The sequence below is a fragment of the Prionailurus viverrinus genome, chromosome E1 (genome assembly GCF_022837055.1).
Source record: "Prionailurus viverrinus isolate Anna chromosome E1, UM_Priviv_1.0, whole genome shotgun sequence".
NCBI classification, from domain to species: Eukaryota; Metazoa; Chordata; class Mammalia; order Carnivora; family Felidae; genus Prionailurus; species Prionailurus viverrinus.
In genome coordinates this window covers 52,850,393-52,873,169 of record NC_062574.1, presented here as the reverse complement: position 1 = coordinate 52,873,169, position 22,777 = coordinate 52,850,393, and the positions used below count along the sequence as shown (strand labels likewise).

The following is a 22,777-nucleotide window of genomic DNA, read 5'->3' as shown; positions in this document are numbered from 1 at the left end:
CTTGTTCAGATCCCTCACTTGACATGGAGTCCAGTGGTACCAAGAAGGGAAACGCAGCCCACAGCTGAGTGGGGGCATTTGCAACGGTGCTCAGAAAAGGGGCACCAGGCAGGCAGCGGGGGGGGGGGGGGTGGGGCGGGGGGTGTCCCAAGCCTCTGGCTGCAGCCTGAGCCAGCAGGGACGCTGTTGAGGTGTCACTGCCAGTCCCTCACCCTGGCCTCCACCAGGAACTGGGCTGGGGCCATGCCCTCAGGAAGAGGAGTGTTTGCAGAAAAGAAGGGGTTCTGCCACCTCCTGAGAACTCAGATAGCTGCAACCACTCTGATTGCTGCTTCCAAACATATTCCAGCACAGCCACATACTTCTGCCCAGGAGGAAACCAAGGCAGAGAGGCTAGTCTCACACAATATGTCTTTGGAAGCAAATTTCACTGGGAGAACAGGGAGGACAGAGAAAGTGTCCCCGCAGGAGGGGAGACACGCACCGCATACAGGCAGGCACTCCGGCCGGGAAGCTCAGCTGGGCGGCCGGGGTGTCATTATCAGCCCCCTTTATGAAGGAGGGATCCAGACCTCAGGTGACTCACCTAGGAGCCCCCCGTGCTGGCCCTCAACTCCAAGCGCAGTGTGGTTCCCGTCATGCCAGAGGTGGAGGGCCCAGAGTCTTCCAAGAGGACCTTTCCAGTTCCCAACCCTACACCAGGACTGTCCAGGGACACGTGAGTCAGTCTGGAACGAAGTGCCACCCTCTGCCAGGGCTGCGTGCACTGCTCTGCAGCAACTTGAACTTCTCTCCAAACTTGCCTTTTCCGCCCTTATTTTGGCTGTGATTCCGGTTCCCTCTGAATCCCAGAGTGAGCCAAATACCCCCCATAACATACCTCCGGTTTACAGGTGTCCCTCCAGCACCGCCCTGCAGAGTAAACAGGAAGCCCCCACAGCCGCCTGGACCCACAGACATGGGGCAGCCCAGGGTCAGACCCTTGTCCACAGCGGTCCCCTCCCGTCTGCCCCCCACCCCCTGCCACCGCCAGCAGTTGGAGCCTAGAATAAACCTAAAAGAGGTCCCCATCCCAGCAGCCTGTGTGGGAACAAAATGGCAGCCCCCACGCTGTGGGGTTTGTCTTGTTTATCCAGAGCTTTAGGATGGTGGTCTGGGCAGCCAGTCCTGGTAACTCAGGTAACTACAACCACAGTTGTAGTTCCAGTGAGATCTAAACAACGTTTCACACCACCTACTTATGACCCAAATACAAATCAGAAAAGGAGTTTATAGAACATGCCCAGAAAGCAGGACTGGTCATTCCTCCGGAACGTTTGGAGCATCCCCTACACCTACACCTGGCCTGTACAGCTGGCATCTTTGATGCCTATGTTCCTCTAGAGGGTGATGCTCACTTGTCTTCTCTCTTGAAGGAAGGACTGGCACAGAGAAGTGAGTGGTTGAAGAAGAAGGTGACATCACAACTGTCAGTCCGGAAGATAAGAGAACATGATCCGAATTTCAAAATAAAGGACTTCCCTGAAAAAGCTAAGGATATTTTTATTGAAGCCCACTTTTGTCTAAACAACTCAGACCATGACTGACTTCATACCTTGGACATGGTCGGGCACATCAGATATAAGAACATCCACCGGAGCTTCATGGAGTCTTTAGAACCCCCTCAGGTGGTTCAGGTTCACTGTTCTGATGAACCAGGGCAACATATATGGCCAGCTCACCATCTGCACGCACACCCAGCAGACTCTGGCCATCTATGACCAGTTTGGCTGGTTGATGTATGGACAGGAAGGTGTGCCCAGGGATGTCCTGGAGTATGTTGTGTTTGAAAAGCACCTGGTAAATCCCTATGGGAGCTAGAGAATGCATGGCAAGGTCATGCCCCCATGGGCACCCCCTAAGCAGCCCATCCTTAAGATGGTGATGATCCCTGGGCCCCAGCTGAAACCCAGAGAAGACTGTGAGGAGCCACAAGGAGAGGCCCAAAACTTCAGCAACCCTGATGGCAAAAATGACTCCTGGGGTGAAATGTGGCTGATGACATGGCCAGAAGCTGTGGAGTCTGGGAATGTGCAGTCAGTCATCTCTTCATCATGCTGTAGAAAGATCTACCTTTGTCCTCTCCTGTCCTGCTTGGGTGTTTTCAGCTGTTTCCTTGGCAACCACGGCTGATGGCTGGGCCCAGGTGGGTGGCTGATATGCACAGCCATGAACCTTCTTCTTCCTTTTTAAACTGTGTGTCTAGCAGCTGAGTCTCAACGAGAGTATGTTTGGATACCTGTTTTTCCTGCAGCAGAGACCATCAGGAAGAGACTGGCAGAATTTTCTTTTTAATTACAAGGCAGGGGGGGCGCCTGGGTGGCGCAGTTGGTTAGGCGTCCGACTTCAGCCAGGTCACGATCTCGCGGTCCGGGAGTTCGAGCCCCGCGTCAGGCTCTGGGCTGATGGCTCAGAGCCTGGAGCCTGTTTCAAATTCTGTGTCTCCCTCTCTCTCTGCCCCTCCCCTGTTCATGCTCTGTCTCTCTCTGTCCCAAAAATAAATAAACGTTGAAAAAAAAAATTTTTTTTAAATAAAAAAAAAAAATAATTACAAGGCAGGGATCAGAATTTGAAATAAAACACTGTCAGGGTATTGGACAAAAAAAAAAAAAAAAAGAATAAACCTAAAAGGGCTCTCAAAACCCAAGCCCTGGAGACACACACTTGATTCCACTGGTTATAGGATCTCCTGGTGCTTCAGTTAGACTTGACAGACGGAAAGTGAACAGGATGTGGGGACAAAGGGAGATGAATGCCTGAGGCACATGAAATTGTAGTGATGATAAACTGAGGAGGGGGTCACTCAGCCCCTGCACTCAAGATCCTGTGAAGGGTGAACCCTGGGAGGGCACAGCCAGCTGTGGCCCCTGGATGTGGAAACGCAGCCTGAAGCCTTATCGGTGTGGATGGTGCTGTGGGGACTCTGGCTGTGCGCTGGCATCCTGGTTCATCTAGAAACCAAGGTCTCAGTCCCGCTCTCGTCAAAAGGATGCACAAAAGCTTTGGGGCAGGAGGTAAAGATCAGCTCCCTGAGGTCTCTTTGGCGGACAGGCCCACAGGGCAGACCATGAGGCATTCTGACACAAGAGCCCATCTGAGGAAGAAGCAAGACCCAACCCCCCCCCCCCACCCCAGAGATGTGGCCCGATAGGCCGGACCTCTGGCTCTGCTGCCTCGCGCCCAGACCAGAGCTCATCCTATGGGTCTAGTGGAATCTTCCCAATAATCCGGGTGCCAGCAGGCTGCTCCACAAGGGTGGGAGGCAGGCTGCTGCTGGGACACTGTCACACAGCTGCCCTCCGAAAGCATGCCTGGAAATTAGCACTCCTCCCCTGTTTCTGCCAGCTCGACCTGCCCTGAACCCAGAAAACAGTGTGATTTCCATATTGGGAAATTCATCCTCAGATGACACGTAGACAGGGGCTTTCATGGATGGCTCTGAGGAGGTTCACAGGCCCTTGGGTCTGACGTTTATACAATTTTGACAACTCTTTATAAAAAAAAATGTATAAAAAATTATGGATACAGGGGCATCTGGGTGGCTCAGTCAATTGAACGTCCAACTCTTGGTTTTGGCTCAGGTCATGATCTTGAAGTTTGTGAGATGGAGCCCCATGTCAGTCTCTTCACTGACAGTGCAGAGCCTGCTTGGGATTCTCTCTCTCTCTGCCCCTCCCCTGCTCACATTCTCTCTCAAAATAAGTAAACATTAAAAAAAAAGAAAAAACATGAGTACAAAATTAAGTACAAAAGTAGGTATTTTATTTATTTTTTTATCTTGAGAGAGAGAAGGAGCAAACAGGGGAGGGGCAGAGAGAGGGGGAGAGAATCCCAAGCAGACACCCTACTCAGCACAGAACCCGACACAGGGCTTGATCCCACAACCCTGGGATCATGACCTTAGCCGAAGTCAAGAGTTAGACGCTCAGCTCACTGAGCCCCCCAGGCACCCCAGAAAAGCAGATATTATAGAAAGCAACAGGAACAGAGTTTAAAAAGCTGCAAGTACTACACTAAAGCCAGGAGACATTGAAATACTGTGTGTGCGCTAAGCACCCACCACACCTCTGCAATATGCATCCTGCGGGTCAGCCCTGGCTACATGCTCCCAGGAGTAGCCTCTCGGGACGGGGTCCGGGCCACCCTCCTTGCCCCCTGGCCACACGCTCCCAGGAGTAGCCTCTCGGGAGGGCCACCCTCCTTGCCCCGAGACTCTTGCAGTGACCGGCAGCCAGGGAGGCTGCCCCACCCTCTCAGGACAGCTCTGGTGGTCACTGTCCACCAGACTTTGCGGAGAGACTGAGAACAGCTGTCACACAGCACCTGTCAAAGAGAAGCAGACCTCCAGCTACTCCTGCCTTTATTTGGAAGCTCTGTGCTATTATTCTCTATTGAACAAAATCAAGAAAAAAAACTGCTCTTTTAAGAAACAACATTTGGGGGCACCTGGGTGGCTCAGTCAGTTAAGCATCCAACTTTTAACTTCAGTTCAGGTTGTGATCTCATGGTTCGTGAGTTTGAGCCCCACATCGGGCTCTGTGCTGACAGCACAGAGCCTGCTTGGGATTCTCTCTCTCTCCCTCTCTGCACCTCCCCTGCTCGCTCTCTCTCTCTCTCTCTCTCTCTCTCTCTCTCAAAAATAAATAAATAAACATTAAAACAAAATATGGGCGCCTGGGTGGCTCAGTCGGTTGAGTGTCCAACTTTGGCTCAGGTCGTGATCTCACGGTTCGTGGATTCGAGCCCCACGTCGGGCTCTGTACTGACAGCTCGGAGCCTGGAGCCTGCTTCTGATTCTGTGTCTCCCTCTCTCTTTGCCCCTCCCTCGCTCAAGCTCTGTTTCTCTCTCTTAAAAATAAACATTAAAAAAAAAAACAAAAACAGTTGTGCCTATCTATAATCACAATACATTACAAAGGTTTCTTGGTAAACAGCTAAGACAAACACCGACTTACGATGCAAATAAAGGAAACCACTGAAAGTTTATTCAAATTTTTATGCAAAAGGATTTATTGGCATCAATGTCATTCATGAATATTTCCCATCACTGAAAGACTGAGGAAGGAAGAACCACTGGTTTAGCACTTTCTTATGCAAACAAACAACCCTACACACTTTAAAACGCAGACAGGATGGGGTGCTATCACAGGCGATTCAAAGGTTCCTAAATTACCTAAGACCAGCAGCTTGGTCACTCCCAGAATCAGCTTCCAGACCTGTCAGCCTGCGGCAGGGCGCAGAGATGGCACAGAAAGAAAGTGAATGTGCTAGCTTTGAAACTGGTTGTTAGAAGACGTCCTCAGTAGGGTTTCATGTCTACACCCAAGTCTAACTCATCGAGAAGCATCTTCCAGAACATCAGAGTCATTCCTGGAGCTGAGACAGAAGAAGCCGGGGAAGCGTCCTCAGCAGCGCCTGGCACGCCTGGCTGCTTCCTTTCTCGGCCTTCAGGACATGCTCCACGGGTCCCTCTGGTCACAGCGAATTTCCGGTGAGGTTTCATCCAGCAATGAAGTCTAACGGAATGTACAACCTCCAGAGGACAAAACCTTTCTCCCTCGTACTCTGCAAGACTTGGGAAGTTAGTCTGAAGATTCGGGGAGGAAGGCCTGAGGAAGAGGGCTGTGGGGACAGGAGGCGCCAGCCACAGGCGTGTGGCTAGGACCTGAATCAATCTCATTTGATGAGATTCCTCATGATACTCAGGGAGGACCCTCTATACCCTGATCCGAAGTGGTTCCAGTGGTTCAAATAGTGGAAGAGTTGATACAACTGCAGGCGCGCCTCAAACCCTGGGGCCTTGGGGATTGCACTGTGGTAGGCAGAGTAGAAGGAGCGGCTGAAGCCCCCAAACATGCCAGCTATCGCCAGCTCGTATTCTGAGTGGCCATAGAAAGAAGCCGGATCAAAAATGATGGGCCCAGAGGAGTCCTCCGCCACGTTTCCTCCCCAGAGATCTCCATGCAGCAGGGCTGGGACGATGTCCAGGTCACGAAACAGGTCAGGGATCTTTAGCTGCGGAGGAAATTCGTCCTCAGCAAAGAGACCAACACATGTCGGAGGGACGCAGATGCGTTTCTGAGTGTGGTTCAACCGCCCAAGCAGAGCGCGGCGCAGACGCACACGGACGCACACAGAGCTCAGGCACCGGCCAGCCTCACCCCACCTGCCTCAGGGCCACCCCTGTCGGGTTTGCAGGGCAAGGCTCCCCTCACCTGCAAGGCAGACCAGAGCTCCAGGGCCTCCCTGTCCCCAGACCCCTTCTCCACCATGTCCATCTGGGGCTGAATGCGCTGCCGGGCGTAGAAGGTGACCCAGTCCTCCTGCCAGACATTCACCTGCGTGGACAAAGAAGATGCCAGAGCAGGACGAGGAAGCCCAAAGTGGAGAGGCACCACTGCGAGGGCCGGCTGTGGAAAGGCGTGCCGGCCGACCGGCAGAAGGTGCCTCACAGATGGGATTGGGACCCCAGACCCTGTCCCAGAAGCGGGGACTCTCCCAGTGCAGAGCAACAGAGGCCACTCCAAGGAGCTCTAGGATGCTTTCTTTCCATCTGGACTCACGTGGGAGCACAGCAGCCAGAGCCGGCTAGTCTTCCCCAACCATAGCTCATTGCTGACCATCCACTTGGCCCCAAGGACCCCTCTTCCGCCCCTCCCAACGCTGACCATCAGAAGGGAAGCAACGGACGCACACGAGAGCGCAGAGCACAGAAAAGCACTCACACGTGTACGTGTCCGTACGCACACAGGGCAAGCTACAGGCAGGCGAGGAGGGGGCGGAGCCAGCTGAAACACCCCAGGAGCCCCATGGGGCAAGTGGGACCGGGGAACCCCAGCTGTCAGCCACTCACCACCCCAAGCAGGTTCCTGGACAACCTCTCACGACATTTCAAAACCTGAACAGTGTCTCCTGTGCCCCCGCGCACATCAGGGAGCCCCTGAAAGTCTTCCAGGTCACTCAGTATTCCTCTTCAGAGAAGCCGCAGCTTCCTCCAAGAGCACAGCCACTGTCCTCCGCACCCAGCATGTGCTGGGCATCAAGTGGAGCCCCTGGACTGAAATTCCCGGGGAGTCAACCACAAAATCATAAAACCGGAAGGTACAATCCCTGTGCGTCGTGCTATCGTTGAGGGTTTAGTATCAAGGAAATTTTCCTTAATTCCTAAGTTTTACCCACCTTGACACCCAGCATCCTGACTTGCTGGTCCTGTTTCTCTCAGCTTATCTAGCACATGAGGTGTGTAAACCTCATGCCAGCCTCTTAAAAATTAGCAAAGAAAAAAGGGAGCAAAGACTTTAAACCAAACTTCATAAGGAAGGGGGAGGGTGTTCTTTTCCTGAGCGGCTGACCTGCCTGGAACACGGAGCAAAGGGCCGGTGTCGCTCACCTGGGGAAGGTACCCACAGCATGTCACCACGTCAAACCCGAACTGGTCCACGAAGGGCCGTTCTGCCCGCCCGCCTCCTTTCCCTTGCAAAAGGAAAACAAGAAGGATGACTAGTTCCCACACTCCCTCGGGCTGCTTGAGGGGCTCAGGGCATTGAGGCCTGTCCTGGGTGTGCCCTTCCCCCACGCCCCGTCTAGAGATAGAGCAGGGCCTGGGTCTGCACAGACCCCCAGGACCCGGGAACAGAGCCTGCTCCAATACACTCAACCACGGCCGGGAGAGGCACCAGAGGGCGCTGAGCGCTAAGCGCAGGCACAACACTGCCTGAAAAGGAGGAAAACCGCCTGCCTGGACCCAGCAGGAGAGGAGGGCTCTCAGGGGCCAGCCCAGCTCTTGCACGTGAGAAGAATAAACTGCGGGGATCTGAACTGGCCTCCTTTGCATCCTCTGCGTCTCCCCCAAACTCAGAGCAAACCCCAAAGGCCTGAACTACATGTGGCTTGGAAGGGGTGGGCGGAATCTGACAGGGTCTGTCTAACACAGCAGATTCTCGGCCACCAGTCCCTGGTGTGTCGGCCACTCTGTTAGCACAGTGACCCCGTGGGCTGCACATGGATTATCACGTGCCAAAGGATAAAAATACTGGAAGATACTCTCAGTGCTAACACTAAGCTGTAGAAATGTCGATGTGAGGGCTGCCATGCTGTGCCTCGCGTGTGGCTATTCTTAGAAGAGGCACCACACAGAAAGCCAGGGCAACCTTGACGGGCTTTCTTCTGGGCAATGAGGGTGAAAGGAACCGAACATGACGGGGTTTCAAGTCCAGGACATGCTTCCCTTCCAAATGCACTGTGACACAGGACAGGCACCCCAGACACGTGGCCCTGGGGTTGACGCTCCTTTCCTTTGCCATCAACACAGACCTGACCCTCCTTCAGCCGTGGCAGGACCCCACCCACGCACCCACGCTGGCCAAATGTCCTCGAGGGGCCCTTGCACTCCCACAGCCCCATACCCACGGTGCCGGCCTCCTTCTGGAGCGTCTCCCCAAGCCTCTTGTTCTCTAGATGCAGGTCTGCGAGCTGGGCTCCAAGCTTTGCAGCATGACTGTGAAACAAACAGCATCAGCTAAGTGTGTGGCACACAAACACGGGGACACAGCCACCCGTAGTCTCAGGCCACATAAGCAGGTCAGGGGACAGGACGTCTGCTTTGGTGGAGCAAAGGGGACAAGAAGGACCCTGGCTGTTTGATGGTCTCTCCCAGCCTTTCCGTGGCTGCTGGGTTGTCAGCGTCTCACCTGGGGAGATCCCTTTCCCGTTTGCCTTTGGCGTGCGGAGTATGTGTCACTCTCTGCAGAACCCATGATGTGTGAGGTCATGGGTTCCTCAAAATCACACCCCCAGGGGCGCCTGGGTGGCGCAGTCGGTTAAGCGTCCGACTTCAGCCAGGTCACGATCTTGCGGTCCGTGAGTTCGAGCCCCGCGTCAGGCTCTGGGCTGATGGCTCAGAGCCTGGAGCCTGTTTCCGATTCTGTGTCTCCCTCTCTCTCTGCCCCTCCCCCGTTCATGCTCTGTCTCTCTCTGTCCCAAAAATAAATAAACATTGAAAAAAAAAATTAAAAAAAAAAAAAAATTACACCCCCAGATGCAAGCTTTCAGGTAAGGAACCCCTCGGAAAGAAAACAAAGACAACCAAAGGAGAAGGTGCCAAGACAGACCTGCTCAGATAGCGCATGTCCAAATGCTCCATCACCAGCATGCTGCCGCCTCCCGGGGCGTCGAGGACCTTGATGGGCTTGGGCGCTTTCACTGTGCCCGTTCTCAGGATGGCCATTAGACTTGCCATCTCACCTTCAAACATTCTCTTGGCCTTTCCGAAAAATAACGGAGATGGAGAAGAGAAGGGAGAGCAAGATTACTTCCGGAAAGGTTCTACTTGGACATGTTTTCTTGAGCATCACAATTTCTTTTTAACATTTTTTTAACATTTACTTATTTTTGAGAGCGGGCGAGCGAGAGAGCACGTTGGTGCACATGCACGTATGAGCAGGGGAGGGGCAGAGAGAGAGGGACACTGAATCCCACACAGGCTCCAGGCTCCAAGCTGTCAGTACAGAGCCCCATGCGGGGCTTGAACTCACAAACAGTGAGATCATGACCTGAGCGGAAGGCAGACACTTAACCGACCGAGCCCCACTGGCGCCGGCACCCCACGAGCATTACAATTTCAGTCCAAGGCTGTCCTGACTGCAGACTCAGCAGACACAGGCAGCTTTTCTAGCTTTTCGGCAGAGTGGATTACACGCTCTGAAGCTGCACGGGGGTAAGAGCGACGATACTTCCTCATTCTGGACCCTAATCTGCACTCTCGCGAGTCTCTCCTGGGAGGGAAGAAAAAGGCCTCTCACATTCCACTGAGCGCCTAGCGTGGAGCCAGACTGTGTACGTGGGCCATCGTCAGACAGCACCTCACCCGCAGTCCTGTCCCACCAGACCCTCCACCTGCACAGGCCAGGAACCAGGGGCCACCTCTCACTGGGTCTGAGGGCACCTCCCACCTCGCCCAGGAAGACATCCCAACTAGAGCGCCACGTCCATCCTCTCCCCCAGACTGCAGCAACCATCCTTACTTCGTCTTCTGGCTGACCACGGCAGGGGCCCTTACCGAAGGCAAATCCCACCCTGGAACACACACCCTGAGCTAGCAACTTGCGCCACAGCAGCCGGGATCTGGCCCCGGCCACTTTCCTATGCTCATCTGGGGCCCCTTCCCCAGGCCCACCCCATACCTCCATGTACCGCTGTGCACACACCGCACATGCACACACATCCCTGTGCCCTGGGTTACAGCCTTCTTTTAGTTGCCCAAAGATCGAAGCTTCGATGTGCAGGGGCACGTCTGCTTGGAACACCACTCCCACCTTTTGCCAGGTCAGACCCTTCATCACCACACTTCAGATCTTAACATGTTCTGACTTCTCAGAAAAATCTGCCCTAACTTCCCACACTAGGTAACTATTCCCTTCAAAAGCGTTTTTTAACTTATTTATTTTGCTAGAGCATGTGAGCACAAGTAGGGGAGGGGCAGAAAGAGAGGGAGAGAGAGAATCCCAAGCAGGTTCCACACTGTCAGCACAGAGGCGGATGCGGGGCTCGAACTCACAAACCGTGAGATCATGACCCGAGCCAAAGTCGAGTCGGACGTGTGACTGACCGAGCCACCTAGGCGCCCCACCACTCCCTTTAAAGTTGCTTTTATTTTAAGTCAAAATGTACACAAGCATGAGCAGGAAAGGGCACAAGCGGGAGCATCTGATTCCGATTCTCAGTAAGTCCAGACATGATGTGACCGCTGCCCGGACGCTCCACAGCCCCCAGCTGCCTGCTCCACACAGATTTGCCTCGTCTGCTTTGTCCTTCTACATGCAGAGGCAGACAGTCTGGCTTCTAAGGCCCACTGCCTCTGTTATGCTGCTGCACAACAGAGGTTATTCTCACTGCTGCACAGAGCTCCACAGCGCGAACATTCCGGAATGGGCTCACCCAGCATACTGGGGACAGACAGCTGGGCTTCCAGCATGGGGCTACTTATTGTCGGGACTGACTCTGTGACCTCAGGCAAGTTACTTAAAGTCTCTGTGCCTGTTTCCGCACGTGTAAAAACGGGGTCAAGAACAGTACCAATCTCACAGGCTCACTGCCGTAAGTAACTGAGTCAGCAGCCAACACTTACTAGGCCCATTCCAAACACTTTATAAACGGTGCCGTCATCAAACTGCCTTCTACCGAGGAGGAAGATGAGAGCTGTGCCTTGAGAATTTTCCAAATGTTCTCTTTAGGAAATAAAGGGAAAACGACTGGGCCCCGGCTGCACTTTGTACTAGAGCACTGGTCGGGAAAAGGAGAGTAAGGCGTAGAATAAAAACAATAACCACCTGGGGAGAGGTGCAGGGGGATCTGTGAACATAGCCAGAGGCGAAGCCTCCCTCACAGCAGTGTCGGCTGCTCCGCGAGAGGAGGGAGAAGTAGGCAGCAGGTGTGGGTAGGCCTACACAAAAGATCTGGAGCTTAAGGGAGGAGGAGGGGAGGAACCCAGCACGCAATTAGGCAAGACAGAGACGAATAATCTTATTGAGAGCCGTCAATTCAAGCGGGGTGAGAAGGACAAGAGAAGAGCGATGGTGCAGTCTCCTCCCGGAAGGGTTGGAAGGTATTTTCACCTCCTACAAGGTAAAGCAGCACAAAGTCCCGTTTCCCATACGACCGGCAGATGTCTATGCTACGGCCAGCACATCTGCGTAACTCACATAGTATTTTCAAAGCAAGCTAGAAATTTGGAACTATCTACCAAAGGACAAGAAGGAACTTACGTGAGGAAGATTGGCAAAAAGAAAACGGACTTGGGGTGCTCACAGCTGGCTTGGTCAGTGGAGCGTGCGACTCAATCTTGGGGTTGTGAGTTCGAGCCCCACGTTGGGCGTAGAGATTACTTAAATATAAAATCTTAATATAACAATAAAAAAAGAAAGGAGATGGACTTTGACGACAAAAGAAGTAAGAACCTGAAGAGATAGCACCAGAAGAACAAGGCTTGACAAGTGTCACTAAGTGGACCTACTGTCATCATCAGAAAGTATTTGCTTCCCCTCTAACAAACACAGTCTTGAATTGTAACAAATGCCAGCAAGGGCCAAACACAAACATGCCTTATAAACGGGAAGAACACACACCGGAGAAGCCCCCGCAGCAGGACGTGGGGAGGGACAGCACCCACACTAGGACCGCGTGAAGGCACTCCAAGCACAAATGCTGACAAATCCCTGAAAGGACCCAGCACTGGGCGCAGCTGATCTCCCCACCACAAAGGGCCGAAGGCTGGTCTAGGAGAGCAGCGCGTCAGAGAGAGATCATCCCCAACCACGGAGGGTGCGGCGCGCACCCGGGAAGAAAATGAAAACACCCGCAGGAGTGAACGAAAGCAAGCCAGGTGTGCAATACGCGGCCCTGGTCCTGGGGTCAGTCCCTGCAGCCCTGTTTGCAACAAGGCATTGCCTGATCCCGCCCATTGCCTACGGGAGCCAGCCCGGGCCTTCCAGAGGAGAGTCCTGGGGTGACCCACCCAGACTGGGCAGCGAGGTGACACCAACACCCAGGGGGAAGCACAAGGTCAGCAGCAGTGAGGTTCACCTACTTTCCACAGGGCCCTCTCCAAGTTCCTGCAGGAACAGAAGTTTTCGGAGCGGGTGGCCTATGTTGACACCCGCAATGTGACGGTGTTAGAAGGCGATCAGGCTCCATGTGGCTGGAGCCCTCATACTGGGACCGGGGCTCTTAGGAAAGAGGCCCCAGAGGGCTCCCTTGCCCATGTGACAGGTGCGGACACAGGGAGAAGTCCCCTTCCCCATCACGAAGTGGGCTGTCACCAGACACCTCCCAGCGCCCAGAGGGGAGAAGAGCCGTCTGTTCTCAAGCGGTCCGCTCTGTGCTCTCCGTTACCCCCGCGCGCCCCAATGACCGAGGCGGTGGCTACGTTATCTTCGGTAATTCAGAAAGGTCCCAGGACGAGAGAGGCTTCTACTACCAGCCCTTGTTCAAAACTCCCCAAACAGGGGACTTTCTCAAAGGAGCGGCCGCAGGCATCACTGGAAAACCATCCCCAGCACCCACCACCCACACCACAGCAGGGAGCAAACCTGGGCGCAGGGGTCCCCAGAGGGCTGCCTACAGGGTCCGCTAACCTGCCCAGGGCTGACAGGACGGATTCCGGGTGCACGACCCCAGGATCGCCCAGACGCAGCCATGACGGGCAAGGGCTTCACCAAGGACCACCACCCTGTGGCCCTCCTGTGCGGCCCCCACCCCCACGCCAGACCTCGAATCGCGGACCTCCGACCCCCTAGACTCGGGACCAGGACCCCAGATCCCGCCCCGGGCCTGCAGCCCCACCCAGACCCCAATCGCCGACCACCACCCACCCACCCCGGCCCCGCCCACAGCGGCCCTGACCTCCGCCTTGGAGTTCACTTTCACAAACACGCGTCCTCTGTCCGTGTCGTAACTCTGGCCCTGGCTAATGCACCCGCCCCCCGAGTGACCCGTAGCCTTGACGAAGTCGCAGCCCAGCTCCCGCCTCAGCAGAGCCTCCATGTTCAACGAAGCGCGGTGGCCGACTGCCTCAGGCTGGGGGAAAAGCTAGTGGCGGAGACGCACAGTGATTGGGTGAGGTGTGGGAGGGGCGGGATCGAGCCGCAAGAGCTCCCAGGGATTGGGTGAGACACCACGGGAACGGGGTGAGATGCTGAGGGGCGGGACCGGGCCGCCAGGACACCCGGCAATTGGGTGAGACGCTGAGGGGCGGGACCGGGCCTCTAGAACGCTGAGGAGCAGCCGGTCTCTTCCGGCGGTTGTGAAGCTGATAACTGGTGGTAGGCGAGAGAGCTCCCCCTTCCGCCCGCCGTGTCCGTCTTAGGAGAGATTGTCTTCTATTCCTGCTCAAACACCTGATTGGCGTTAGCCTCCGTCTCCCCAGCTAGAAGAGCGATCGGAGTCAGCTTTGCTTCCTGTATTAGTTGAGGTTCTCCAGAGGAGAGGGGACAGGATATGTACCCGGAAAGAGAGGTTAGTTTTAAGGGTGGGCTCTGTTAACCTTAAAAGTAATAAAAAATAATAAAACAGTTATTTTACCAGCAAAGATGGGATTATTTGGGAATAGCAGAGACTTGCTTGGCAGGGTAAGTAGACTTGCCAGAACCAGGGGCAAGTCTGGAGAACGGGGAGAGGAGAGGGAGCTATAAGCGAGACACATGGATGACACCAGGTGCTGGTGACACCAGGTGCTGGACACAAGTCAGACGATGAAGTCATTATTCGCAGCAACAATAAATTAAGTAAAAACTGCATAAACAATAGAGGACCCGATATATTTGCAGTAGAAGTGGCTCCAAAGTCTACAATAGTTGGTCAACATGTGATGCCTCTGCGGGAACGACAAGACTGGGTATGTTACTGTGTGTATTCCCTTGTATCTTAAATACTGTTTTCTACTTGAGGCTATCAGACTGAGAACTAGTCCAGTTTAGTCTCTTATTTGTTGGTCAACTAAATGCTAATCAACTTAACTGATGCACATAATCTATTTAATTTGTGTGTATTTATGTTCTATGCCCATGTTATAGGCTTTATTATTAAAATATAAATAAAGGAGAGGGGGAAGTGTGATGCTCTCTCATTGGCTGGGCTGTTGCTGGAGCAGCAGGAATCCTTCCTGTTGCTGGGTAAGTACTGTCCACCTGCCTCTCCTCATGCTGGGTCTGCAGTTGATAAGTAGTGCCAGGTGCCACAGCTCCCCTGCACCCCCCCCCCCCCCGCACCCCCCTATCAATTTATTTAATTAATTACATCAACTACATTAAATTAAAATGTTAAAGGCTCCTGGGCCGATTTAGCAGCTTAGATGAGAGAATTGGTAAACTGGAAGATGTCAGAAGTCATGAAGAATGTGTCACAAGGAGACAAACAGGGAAATTACAGGCAAGATAAGAGACATGGAAAATGGTAGACATTTAACTGGAGTTCCAGAAAAGGGGAAGGAAACAGGCTATAACTGAACAGAAAATGGCTGAGAATTTTCTAGAACTGATAAAATACACCAACCCCCAGATCCAAGTTCCCCCCAAATCTTAACCTGGATAAACTAAAAGTTCACATATAGGCAAGTAACAGGGAAATTGCAGGCCACCAAAGGCATGGGAATTCTCCAGTGTAGCCAGCAAGAAATGTCAGATTGCTTTTATTTTTAATGTTTATTTATTTTTGAGACAGAGACAGAGAGTGCAAGCGGGGGAGGGGCAGAGAGAGAGGGAGACACAGAATCTGAAGCAGGCTCCAGGCTCTGAGTTGTCAGCACAGAGCCGGACGTGGGTGGCTGGAACTCACAAGCTGTGAGATTATGACCTGAGCCGAAGTCGGACATTTAACCCACTGAGCCACCCAGGTGCCCCCAGATTGCTATGAAATGATTAATGTTTGGTTTCCCAACACTAATACTGGAAGCCAAAAAGGTAGTGGAATAGTTGTCACCAAAAGAGTATAACTGCCCAGGGAAAATAAGTTTTCAAGAATGAAAATGAAATAAAGACATTGCTCGGGAAGATGGCAGAGTAGGAAGACGTTAGACTCACCTTGTCCCACAGAGACAGCTAAATAACACCCACATCAGTGTAAAAAACCCAGAAGATGGCCCGAAGATGGCAGAACAGACTCTCCATAGCTAAATGTAGACAAGAGGCCACATGGAAGAGGGTAGGAAGGAAGGAGACACAGTTGGGAGCCCTTTGGAACTAGGGACTGTCCTCAGGAGGGAGAGACACAGGTGCATGGAAAGGGGAGAGGACCAGACTCTCACACCAGCCATGCAGTCATGGGAAACACACATGAAAAACAGAGGGGCATAATTTCACAAGTTTACAAGTCTGTGGGACTTAACACTTAGAACTTTAAGATATTATTCAGACTGGGGCTCCTGGGTGGCTCAGGCAGCTGACCTTCCAACTCTTGATTTCAGCTCAGGTCATGATCTCAGTGTCGTTGGGCTCTGTGCTGAGCATGGAGCCTGCTTGGGATTCTCTCTCTCTCTCTCTCTCTCTCTCTCTCTCTCTCCCCCTCTCTCCCCCCTACTGCCCCTCCCCCCCATAAAAGCAAAGAAAAAGACATTATTCAGACTGAAGACCATTTGCTTTCATTTCTAGTGATGCAATTTTCTACCAGGAGGACCGTCCCAAAGGAAAGCCAAAAGGATGCTTTTCAGCCAAAAGAAAAGTGATCACAGGTTGTAAAGCCAAAATCTAAGAAGGAGCACAGAGCAAAGAAAGTGGTACATAAGTGAGAAAATCCAATTGTACAAAATAACAGTGAGTCTTGTATGACAAAATGAGAGAATTTTTAAAACAGTTGAATTTTACATTTTCATTTAAAAGGTTCGGGGCACCTGGGTGGCTCAGGCGGTTGAGCATGTCTGTGCTGACAGCTCAGAGCCTGGAGTCTGCTTCTGATTCTGTGTCTTCCTCTCTCTCTGCCCCTCCCCTGCTCGTGCTCTGTGTCTCTCTCTCTATCAAAAATGAATAAACATTTAAAAAAAGTTAAAAGAGTAAATTGTTGTAAGGTGTTTGTGTTGTTTGTTCAAGAGTAAAGGTAAAGGAGGGGCACCTGGCTGGCTCGGTCAGTGGAGAGTGCAACTATCAATCTCAGGGTTGCAAGTTCAAGCCCTATGTTGGGTGGATGGGTGACTTAAAAATAAAACCTTTAAAAAAACGTGAAGGTAATGATTACTTTTAGTCTTTGATAAATTATATGTTCATATTATAATTTCTAGAGTAAGCACTAAAAAATAGAGAATTTGTGTTGCATCCACACGACTTCTGAAATAGAATGCTACAGGCACCAGTGACAGTTTATTACAATGAGAGGCAAGGCCAACCGATCGGGACCGACACTCTTGACCAGAGTGCGGTCTCAAACAACCGGGGTACAGAGTTTTTATAGCTGACCACATCATCTTATCATCACCTGGGGATAGAACAAAGAAATAGTTCCCAGATGGGGGTGGAAACAGTTCAGACATGCCCTTGCCCCAATCCAATCAAACACTAAACCAGTTGATTTTCCTTAAACTTTTGTTCCCTTGATTGATAGGACAAGGCTGTTATCTTAATCTACAGTGTTAAAACAAAGCTGTTATTTCTTCAGGCTACAGGTTAGCCCTACACTACAATTTAACCCTTACAATTTATAACTTTCCTTTTTTTTTTTTTTTAAGTTTACTTATTTATTTTGAGAGAGAGAGAACACAAGCAGAGGAGGGACAGAGAGAGAAAGAGAGAGAGGGAGAATGAATCCCAAGCAGGTTCCACACTGTCACCGCAGAGCCCAATGTGGGGGTCAAGCTCACAAACTGGGAGATCATGACTTGAGCTGAAGTCAGACACTTAAGTGACTGAACCACCAGGCGTCCCATAACTTTCCTATTAATAGAAGGAAAAAGTAGGGGCACCTGGGTGGCTCGGTCAGTCTAGCTTCTGAGTCTTGGTTTTGGCTCCGGTCATGATCTCACGGTTTGTGAGTTCGAGCCCCACATGGGGCTCCGTCCTGGCAGTACAGAGTGTGCTTACGATTTTCTCTCCCTCTCTGTCCTTCCCCTGCTCACTCTCTCTCAAAATAAATACTTTAAAAAAAAAAGCTTAATAAAAATTTTTGAAAAAGAAGCAAAAATTAACCCCAAAGAAGGCAAGAGAGTAAAAAACATGGACCCAGTGGGATGATACAAGCCCACATAATAAGATGGTGGGTTTAAAGCCAAATATATGGATAATTGCATTAAGTGTAAATGAACAAAATGCCCCAGTTCAGAAACAAAGAAAGAATTCCGTTTTTTTAAAGTAGGTTTCATACCTAGGGTGGAGCCCAACACCAGGCTTGAACCCACAACCCTGAGACCAAGACCTGAGCTGAGATGAAGCCTGTGGTTTTATAGTTTTCTAAGGATGCCATTTAAAAATGCCATAGGCTGGGGGATGGAAACAACAAACTCATTTTCTTACAGTTCTGGGGGCTGGAAGTCCAGATCAAGTTGTCCTCAGCATCAGTTTCTGGTGAGACTAGTCTCCGCGGCTCCAGAGCTCACTCCATCGTCCCGCAGCCTCTTTTCTGTGTATGTGCAGACAGTGAGCTCTGGTGTCTATTGGATAAGAACCTTGCCCTATGACTGTATTTAACCTTTATTACCTATCTCCAAATACAGTCACATGGCAAATTTGGGCTTCCACACATGGGTGAGGGAGAAGGGTGGACACCGTCTAGTCTCTGACTCCTGGTCAGTGTGGGGGCCGAAAGGCATGCTGTGGGTGCCCTGACTGTGTACCTTCAGCTCTCACAGACTCCCAGCACACCAGCCTGAGGTCCCCAGACACCAGCTCCTGGGACTCTGAGCCTTCTCTGACCCCACACAGTGCCAAGGGGGTGCACTTCAGTCATTGCCCCACCCGATGGGGCTTCCTGGGTCACTCTCATGTAAGCTACTTGCACTTGTACTTTGTCTGCTTCTGGGGGAGCCCACCCCCAAGGCGATGGTAATGGCCATACAGGAGGGAAGGTGTTGTATTGGGGAGACTTGTGGTGGGTTCTAGCAGACTAAACCTGTTCTATTTTTTTTTAAGTTGTATTTAAGTAATCTCTACACCCCATGTGGGGCTCAAACTCATAACCCCAAGATCAAGAGGCACACACTTCTACATGCCCCTGGACATGTTGTATTTCTTGATCTGGAGAGTGATTTATAACTTGAGTGCTCGAGTGTTCACTTTAGAATTATTTTTAAATGACGTGTGTGTGTGTGTGTGTGTGTGTGTGTGTGTGTGTTCATGCACATTTCCATGTGTATGTGGCATTTCACAATTTTTTTAATGCTTTCTTTATTTTTGAGAGAGAGAGAGAGAGAGAGAGAGAGAGAGCGCGCACAAGCAGGGGACGTGCAGAGAGAGAGGGAACACAGAATCTAAAGCAGGTTCCAGGCTCTGAGCTGTCAGCACAGAGCCTGACGCAGGGCTCGAACTCACGAACCACGAGATCATGCCCTGAGCTGAAGTTGGATGCTCAACCGACTGAGCCACCCAGGTGCCCCTGTATTGCATTCCACAATTTTGAAAAGCAAAAACAAGCACACGAAAATCTATAAATGATAGTCAATGAAATAATTAACACTTCAGGGGACCAGTGAGAATTAAAATATTCTGAAGGCCAGTGGGCATGTGAATCGCAACATCTGTCATTGTCCTGGACAGGCTGGTGACACCCCATCTCCACAGTCCCTGCACTTGCCCTCTATGCCGGAAGCACAGGTTTCCGTCAGAAGTTCGCCACCACTAAGTAAGGTGTGCTGGAATGGACCTTACCACATCAATTCCTGACCTCACTGAGATGGCGTCTCAGTGGTTTTCAATTTTTTGAAAAATTGTTTTTCAATTTTCATTTTAATGAAATTATTTTTGTCATACTGATGTGGTTTGAAGAATTGGGGTTTGGAGCCAACAGCCAAGAAAGAATTCTTGAGACATCTTTGGTGTAAAAAGGTGGTTTTATTAAAGCACAGGGACAGGACCCGTGGACAGAAAGAGCTACACTGAGGTTGTGAGGAGTGACTGATTATATACCTTAAGGTTGGGAGGGAGTTAGGGACAGTGTAAGTTTCTAAGGTATTTTGGAAGCAAGGTTCCCAGGACCTTGAGGGGCTAGCTGCTGTTAGGAAAAGATCATTTATTACTATCGAATAAAACCTCAGCGGGAGACCCTTCCGATGTATGTCAAGGGACCATATGCTTGGAGGATGATCGCTAACATGTATCTTGGGGGTGGAGATAAAGGAAGTTTCCAAAGGGATGTTTACATGTTAAAGGAGATTTACAGGATCCTGGGGGGGCTGGGCTAAGATTGCCTTTTGCCCTTAGCAAAGTGTCATCATGGAGGCAGCTGAGCTCCTAGAGGGAGGTCACTCTGCCAGTCTCAAGGATTTGTCAATGGGCTGTGAGTTGTAAGGAAATGTCATTTTTTCTTTTGCCTTTGTTTCCACGTCAATACCAGTTTCATCCACACAAGATTTTGCAGACTCTGTACCTGCCCTTACAAATGCTCTCTCCAGCTCAGGATTTTTGCTGGGTCTAATTTTCCTGAACCAAGTAAAAAGATCTAAATTTCATCAGGCATTGTTTTAGCCAATCTTTATAAATCTGTGTTGATTATTTGCAGCAGGGATATTAATTATATATTAGATTAAAGACCAATCACGTGTGTTTATTCAACCATGAGAAAATGTTCCCCGTTGGTTCCATAGAGGAAGATGGGGCTCCAGCTTTGCAAACCAGATGCTTTCATACCTCTCTAGATACTCTGTGGCCTTTGGGCAGAACTCCTGCTTTTCAGCAATCTGCTGTTGCCCCCTCTCAGGTCAGCCTTCCCTCGGACCTCTTCCTCTCTGCAGCAGGGTTTGCTCTCCTGTGTCCTGAGGCCATCTCCTGAGGAAGGCTGCAGCCTCCTTTTCCTTCCTGTCTGATTCTTTGTCCATGGCCTGCCTTGTGCTTGCATACGTGTGCACACTGGTACCTCCACCCAACTGTCCCCACCCTGGTTGGCAAGCCCCAGGCCCACTCCTGTTGCACAGCCAACATGCGCCTCACCTCTCCCTGCGACAGCCCGTGATGCACTAATGACACTGAAAGGAGGGGACAGATCCCTGTTGGACCACAGGGTGTGCGGAAGGGTGAAGGGTGCCCAGTGGAGGCCTCGCCTCCTAGGGTCTCCACCGGGATACCAGCAGATGGCGTAACTGAGCACTTACTGTGTACCAGCAGCTTCCCCAACACTTGTGACGTGTGCTACTCCGGGACTTCGCACAAGGAACCCTTCTCCCTTAAGAAATGGGGAAACCAAGGCCCAGGGAGTGCGGTTGCTTGCCCAAGGTCACCCAGGTGGGAAACACTGGAGTCAGGATCCTGCCTCGGGCAAATCTCTGACTCCCTCTGACCTCAAAGTCTGCAAAAGCAAGCTCACCGCACTCCCCAGCTGGGTCTACGGATTCGCGCGACTCTAACGGTGACACAGAGGAGAACTGCGTCCGCCCCTGCCAACGTCCCAAGAGCGGGGCGGCTCTCACGGCTACCTCGCTGGTCATCAAGGTCGCGCTGGTTGTGTGGGGTCCCGCCTGAGCATTCCCGGGGACGACGGCCGCCAGCCTCTGACAAGTGGCTGCCCCATCACGCAGCCCTTCCTGCGGGCCTCCGTCCGACCCCCGTCGCAGGAACACTCTCGCCCGGGCAGGTAGGGGTCGGGCCAGGTGGGGTGCTGCGCACAGCCGGGAATGGAGGATCGCGGGGCTCCAGCCTTCGGTCCCCAGCGCTTCCGGCTGGCCGGGGGGCTTCCCACCCCTTGTCCCTCCCTGGCTGTTGGGGGTCAAGCGGTGGGCGGGCGGGACCTAGGCGCGACAGCGGGGGGCGGGGCAGGTGGGCGTCTGGGCGGAGCAATGGGTGGGTGGGACCTGTTGGGCAGTGGGTGGGCGGGGCAAGGCCTGAGCGGAGCAAGGGGCGGGAAAGTGGGCGGGCGGGGAGCGGGCGGGGTCTGGGTGGGTGGGAGGGGTCGGAGCAGGCGGGGCAGCAGAGGGCGGGGGCAGGGTGGGCGGGTCTGGGCGGAGCAGTTGGTGGGCGGGGCATGTTGGGACGGGGGCAGAGGGCGGGGCCTGCTGGCCAGTGGGGGCAGGACCTGAACGCCTCAGCGGGTGGGCGGGGCAGAGGGCGGGGCCTGAGCGGAGCAAATGTCAGACAGGAAACCTACAGTAGATGGATTCTGTCTAGCGACTCTGGGGCTGTACTTTCTGTCTGTGCTTTCTGGGGCATCCGTGAGGTTACAGTTTTGCCTAAAATAGGTTTTCTTTCTGTGGCGGAAGAACAACTGGCACCTTGGCTGTGAATTCTTGGTGAGTCATCAGCAAACAGGCACCCAGAGTGAAACTGCGCTCAGCTGTTAGTTGCTATTTACTTCTTGTCAGCAGGGGAGAGAAGTAAGGAGAGTTAATTGGAGTGTGCAAGTGCCTGGCTCTGGAGAAAATATGGTCAGTCCCTTTTTAGTTCTTCAGTCTATTTTTGTTTGAGCATCAGAGAAAGATACTTAATAAATGCTTTTCCATAGTCAAATGGGATAAAAATTTCACATTATGTAGAGAGATTCCTTTCATACCATCCAGAGATGGCAGATATTCCTTCTCTCCCACCTTCTGTAATAAAGGACCCCTCGATGGTGCTCTAGGCCAAAAGCCACTGCACAGTGCCGCACACACACCGTGTGCCATGAGCTCTGCGCTTCCATGATTAAACAGTTACTACCGGATCCATCAATTCCAGGCCCACACACGTGCCCAAGGGACGCGAAAACACACATCCACACAGACACTGGATACAAATGTTCAAAGCAGCTCTATTCCCAGAGCTAAAAGATGTAAACAACCCAAATGTTCATCAACAGATTAATAGATAAGCAAAATGTGGTCCATCCGTACAATGGAATATTATTAGGCTTTAAAAAGGAAGGGAATTCTGACACTTGCTACAACATAGGTGAACAGTGAAGACATGTTCGTGAAATAATTCAGTCACAAGAGTGAATATTATATGATTCTATTTATATGAAGTCCCCAGAGCAGTCATATTCATAGACGGAAAGTAGAATGGTGGTTTCCAGGGGCTGGGGGAGGTGGATGGGGAGTTAGTGTTTAATTATTTTATTTTATTTTTAAATGTTTATGTTAGAG

At 51.8% G+C, this 22,777-nt stretch overlaps 1 protein-coding gene, 1 long non-coding RNA gene and 1 pseudogene across 5 annotated transcripts; 2 read left to right on the top strand and 1 right to left on the bottom strand.

The window, feature by feature from the left end:
- Positions 1-1,095: 1,095 nt before the first annotated feature.
- On the top strand, positions 1,096-2,213 carry LOC125151702 (39S ribosomal protein L45, mitochondrial-like; annotated as a pseudogene).
- Positions 2,214-5,025: 2,812 nt separating this feature from the next.
- Positions 5,026-13,611, bottom strand: FN3KRP (fructosamine 3 kinase related protein). 3 transcript variants are annotated; one of them, XM_047833076.1, is made up of 6 exons: positions 13,438-13,611; positions 9,150-9,301; positions 8,445-8,536; positions 7,430-7,512; positions 6,255-6,377; positions 5,026-6,054 (listed from the first exon to the last, which is right to left on the bottom strand). In XM_047833076.1, exons 1-6 carry the CDS (start codon positions 13,576-13,578, stop codon positions 5,716-5,718), a joined length of 930 nt encoding a protein of 309 aa, XP_047689032.1. In that variant the 5' UTR covers positions 13,579-13,611; the 3' UTR covers positions 5,026-5,715. The 3 variants fall into 3 exon arrangements, with proteins under 3 accessions (XP_047689032.1, XP_047689033.1, XP_047689036.1); XM_047833077.1 differs by lacking the exon at positions 7,430-7,512 and having other exon boundaries at positions 8,449-8,536; XM_047833080.1 differs by lacking the exon at positions 9,150-9,301 and having other exon boundaries at positions 8,449-8,536.
- A 212-nt stretch (positions 13,612-13,823) lies between these two features.
- LOC125151705 (uncharacterized) lies at positions 13,824-16,478 on the top strand. Of its 2 annotated transcripts, XR_007146930.1 has the most exons (4): positions 13,824-14,049; positions 14,265-14,428; positions 14,607-14,705; positions 16,179-16,478. It is a non-coding gene; the product is annotated as an uncharacterized LOC125151705 (long non-coding RNA). The 2 variants fall into 2 exon arrangements; XR_007146929.1 differs by having other exon boundaries at positions 13,824-14,428.
- The last annotated feature ends 6,299 nt before the right edge of the window (positions 16,479-22,777 follow it).

Coding starts and splice junctions, on each gene's coding strand:
- FN3KRP (XM_047833076.1), bottom strand. CDS start 13,578: ATGGAGGCTCTGCTGAGGCGGGAGCTGGGCTGCGACTTCGTCAAGGCT. Junction 9,302..13,437: donor AAGTGAACTCCAAGGCGGAG/GTCAGGGCCGCT, acceptor TTTTTCGGAAAG/GCCAAGAGAATGTTTGAAGG. Junction 6,055..6,254: donor AGCTCTGGTCTGCCTTGCAG/GTGAGGGGAGCC, acceptor TTTCCTCCGCAG/CTAAAGATCCCTGACCTGTT.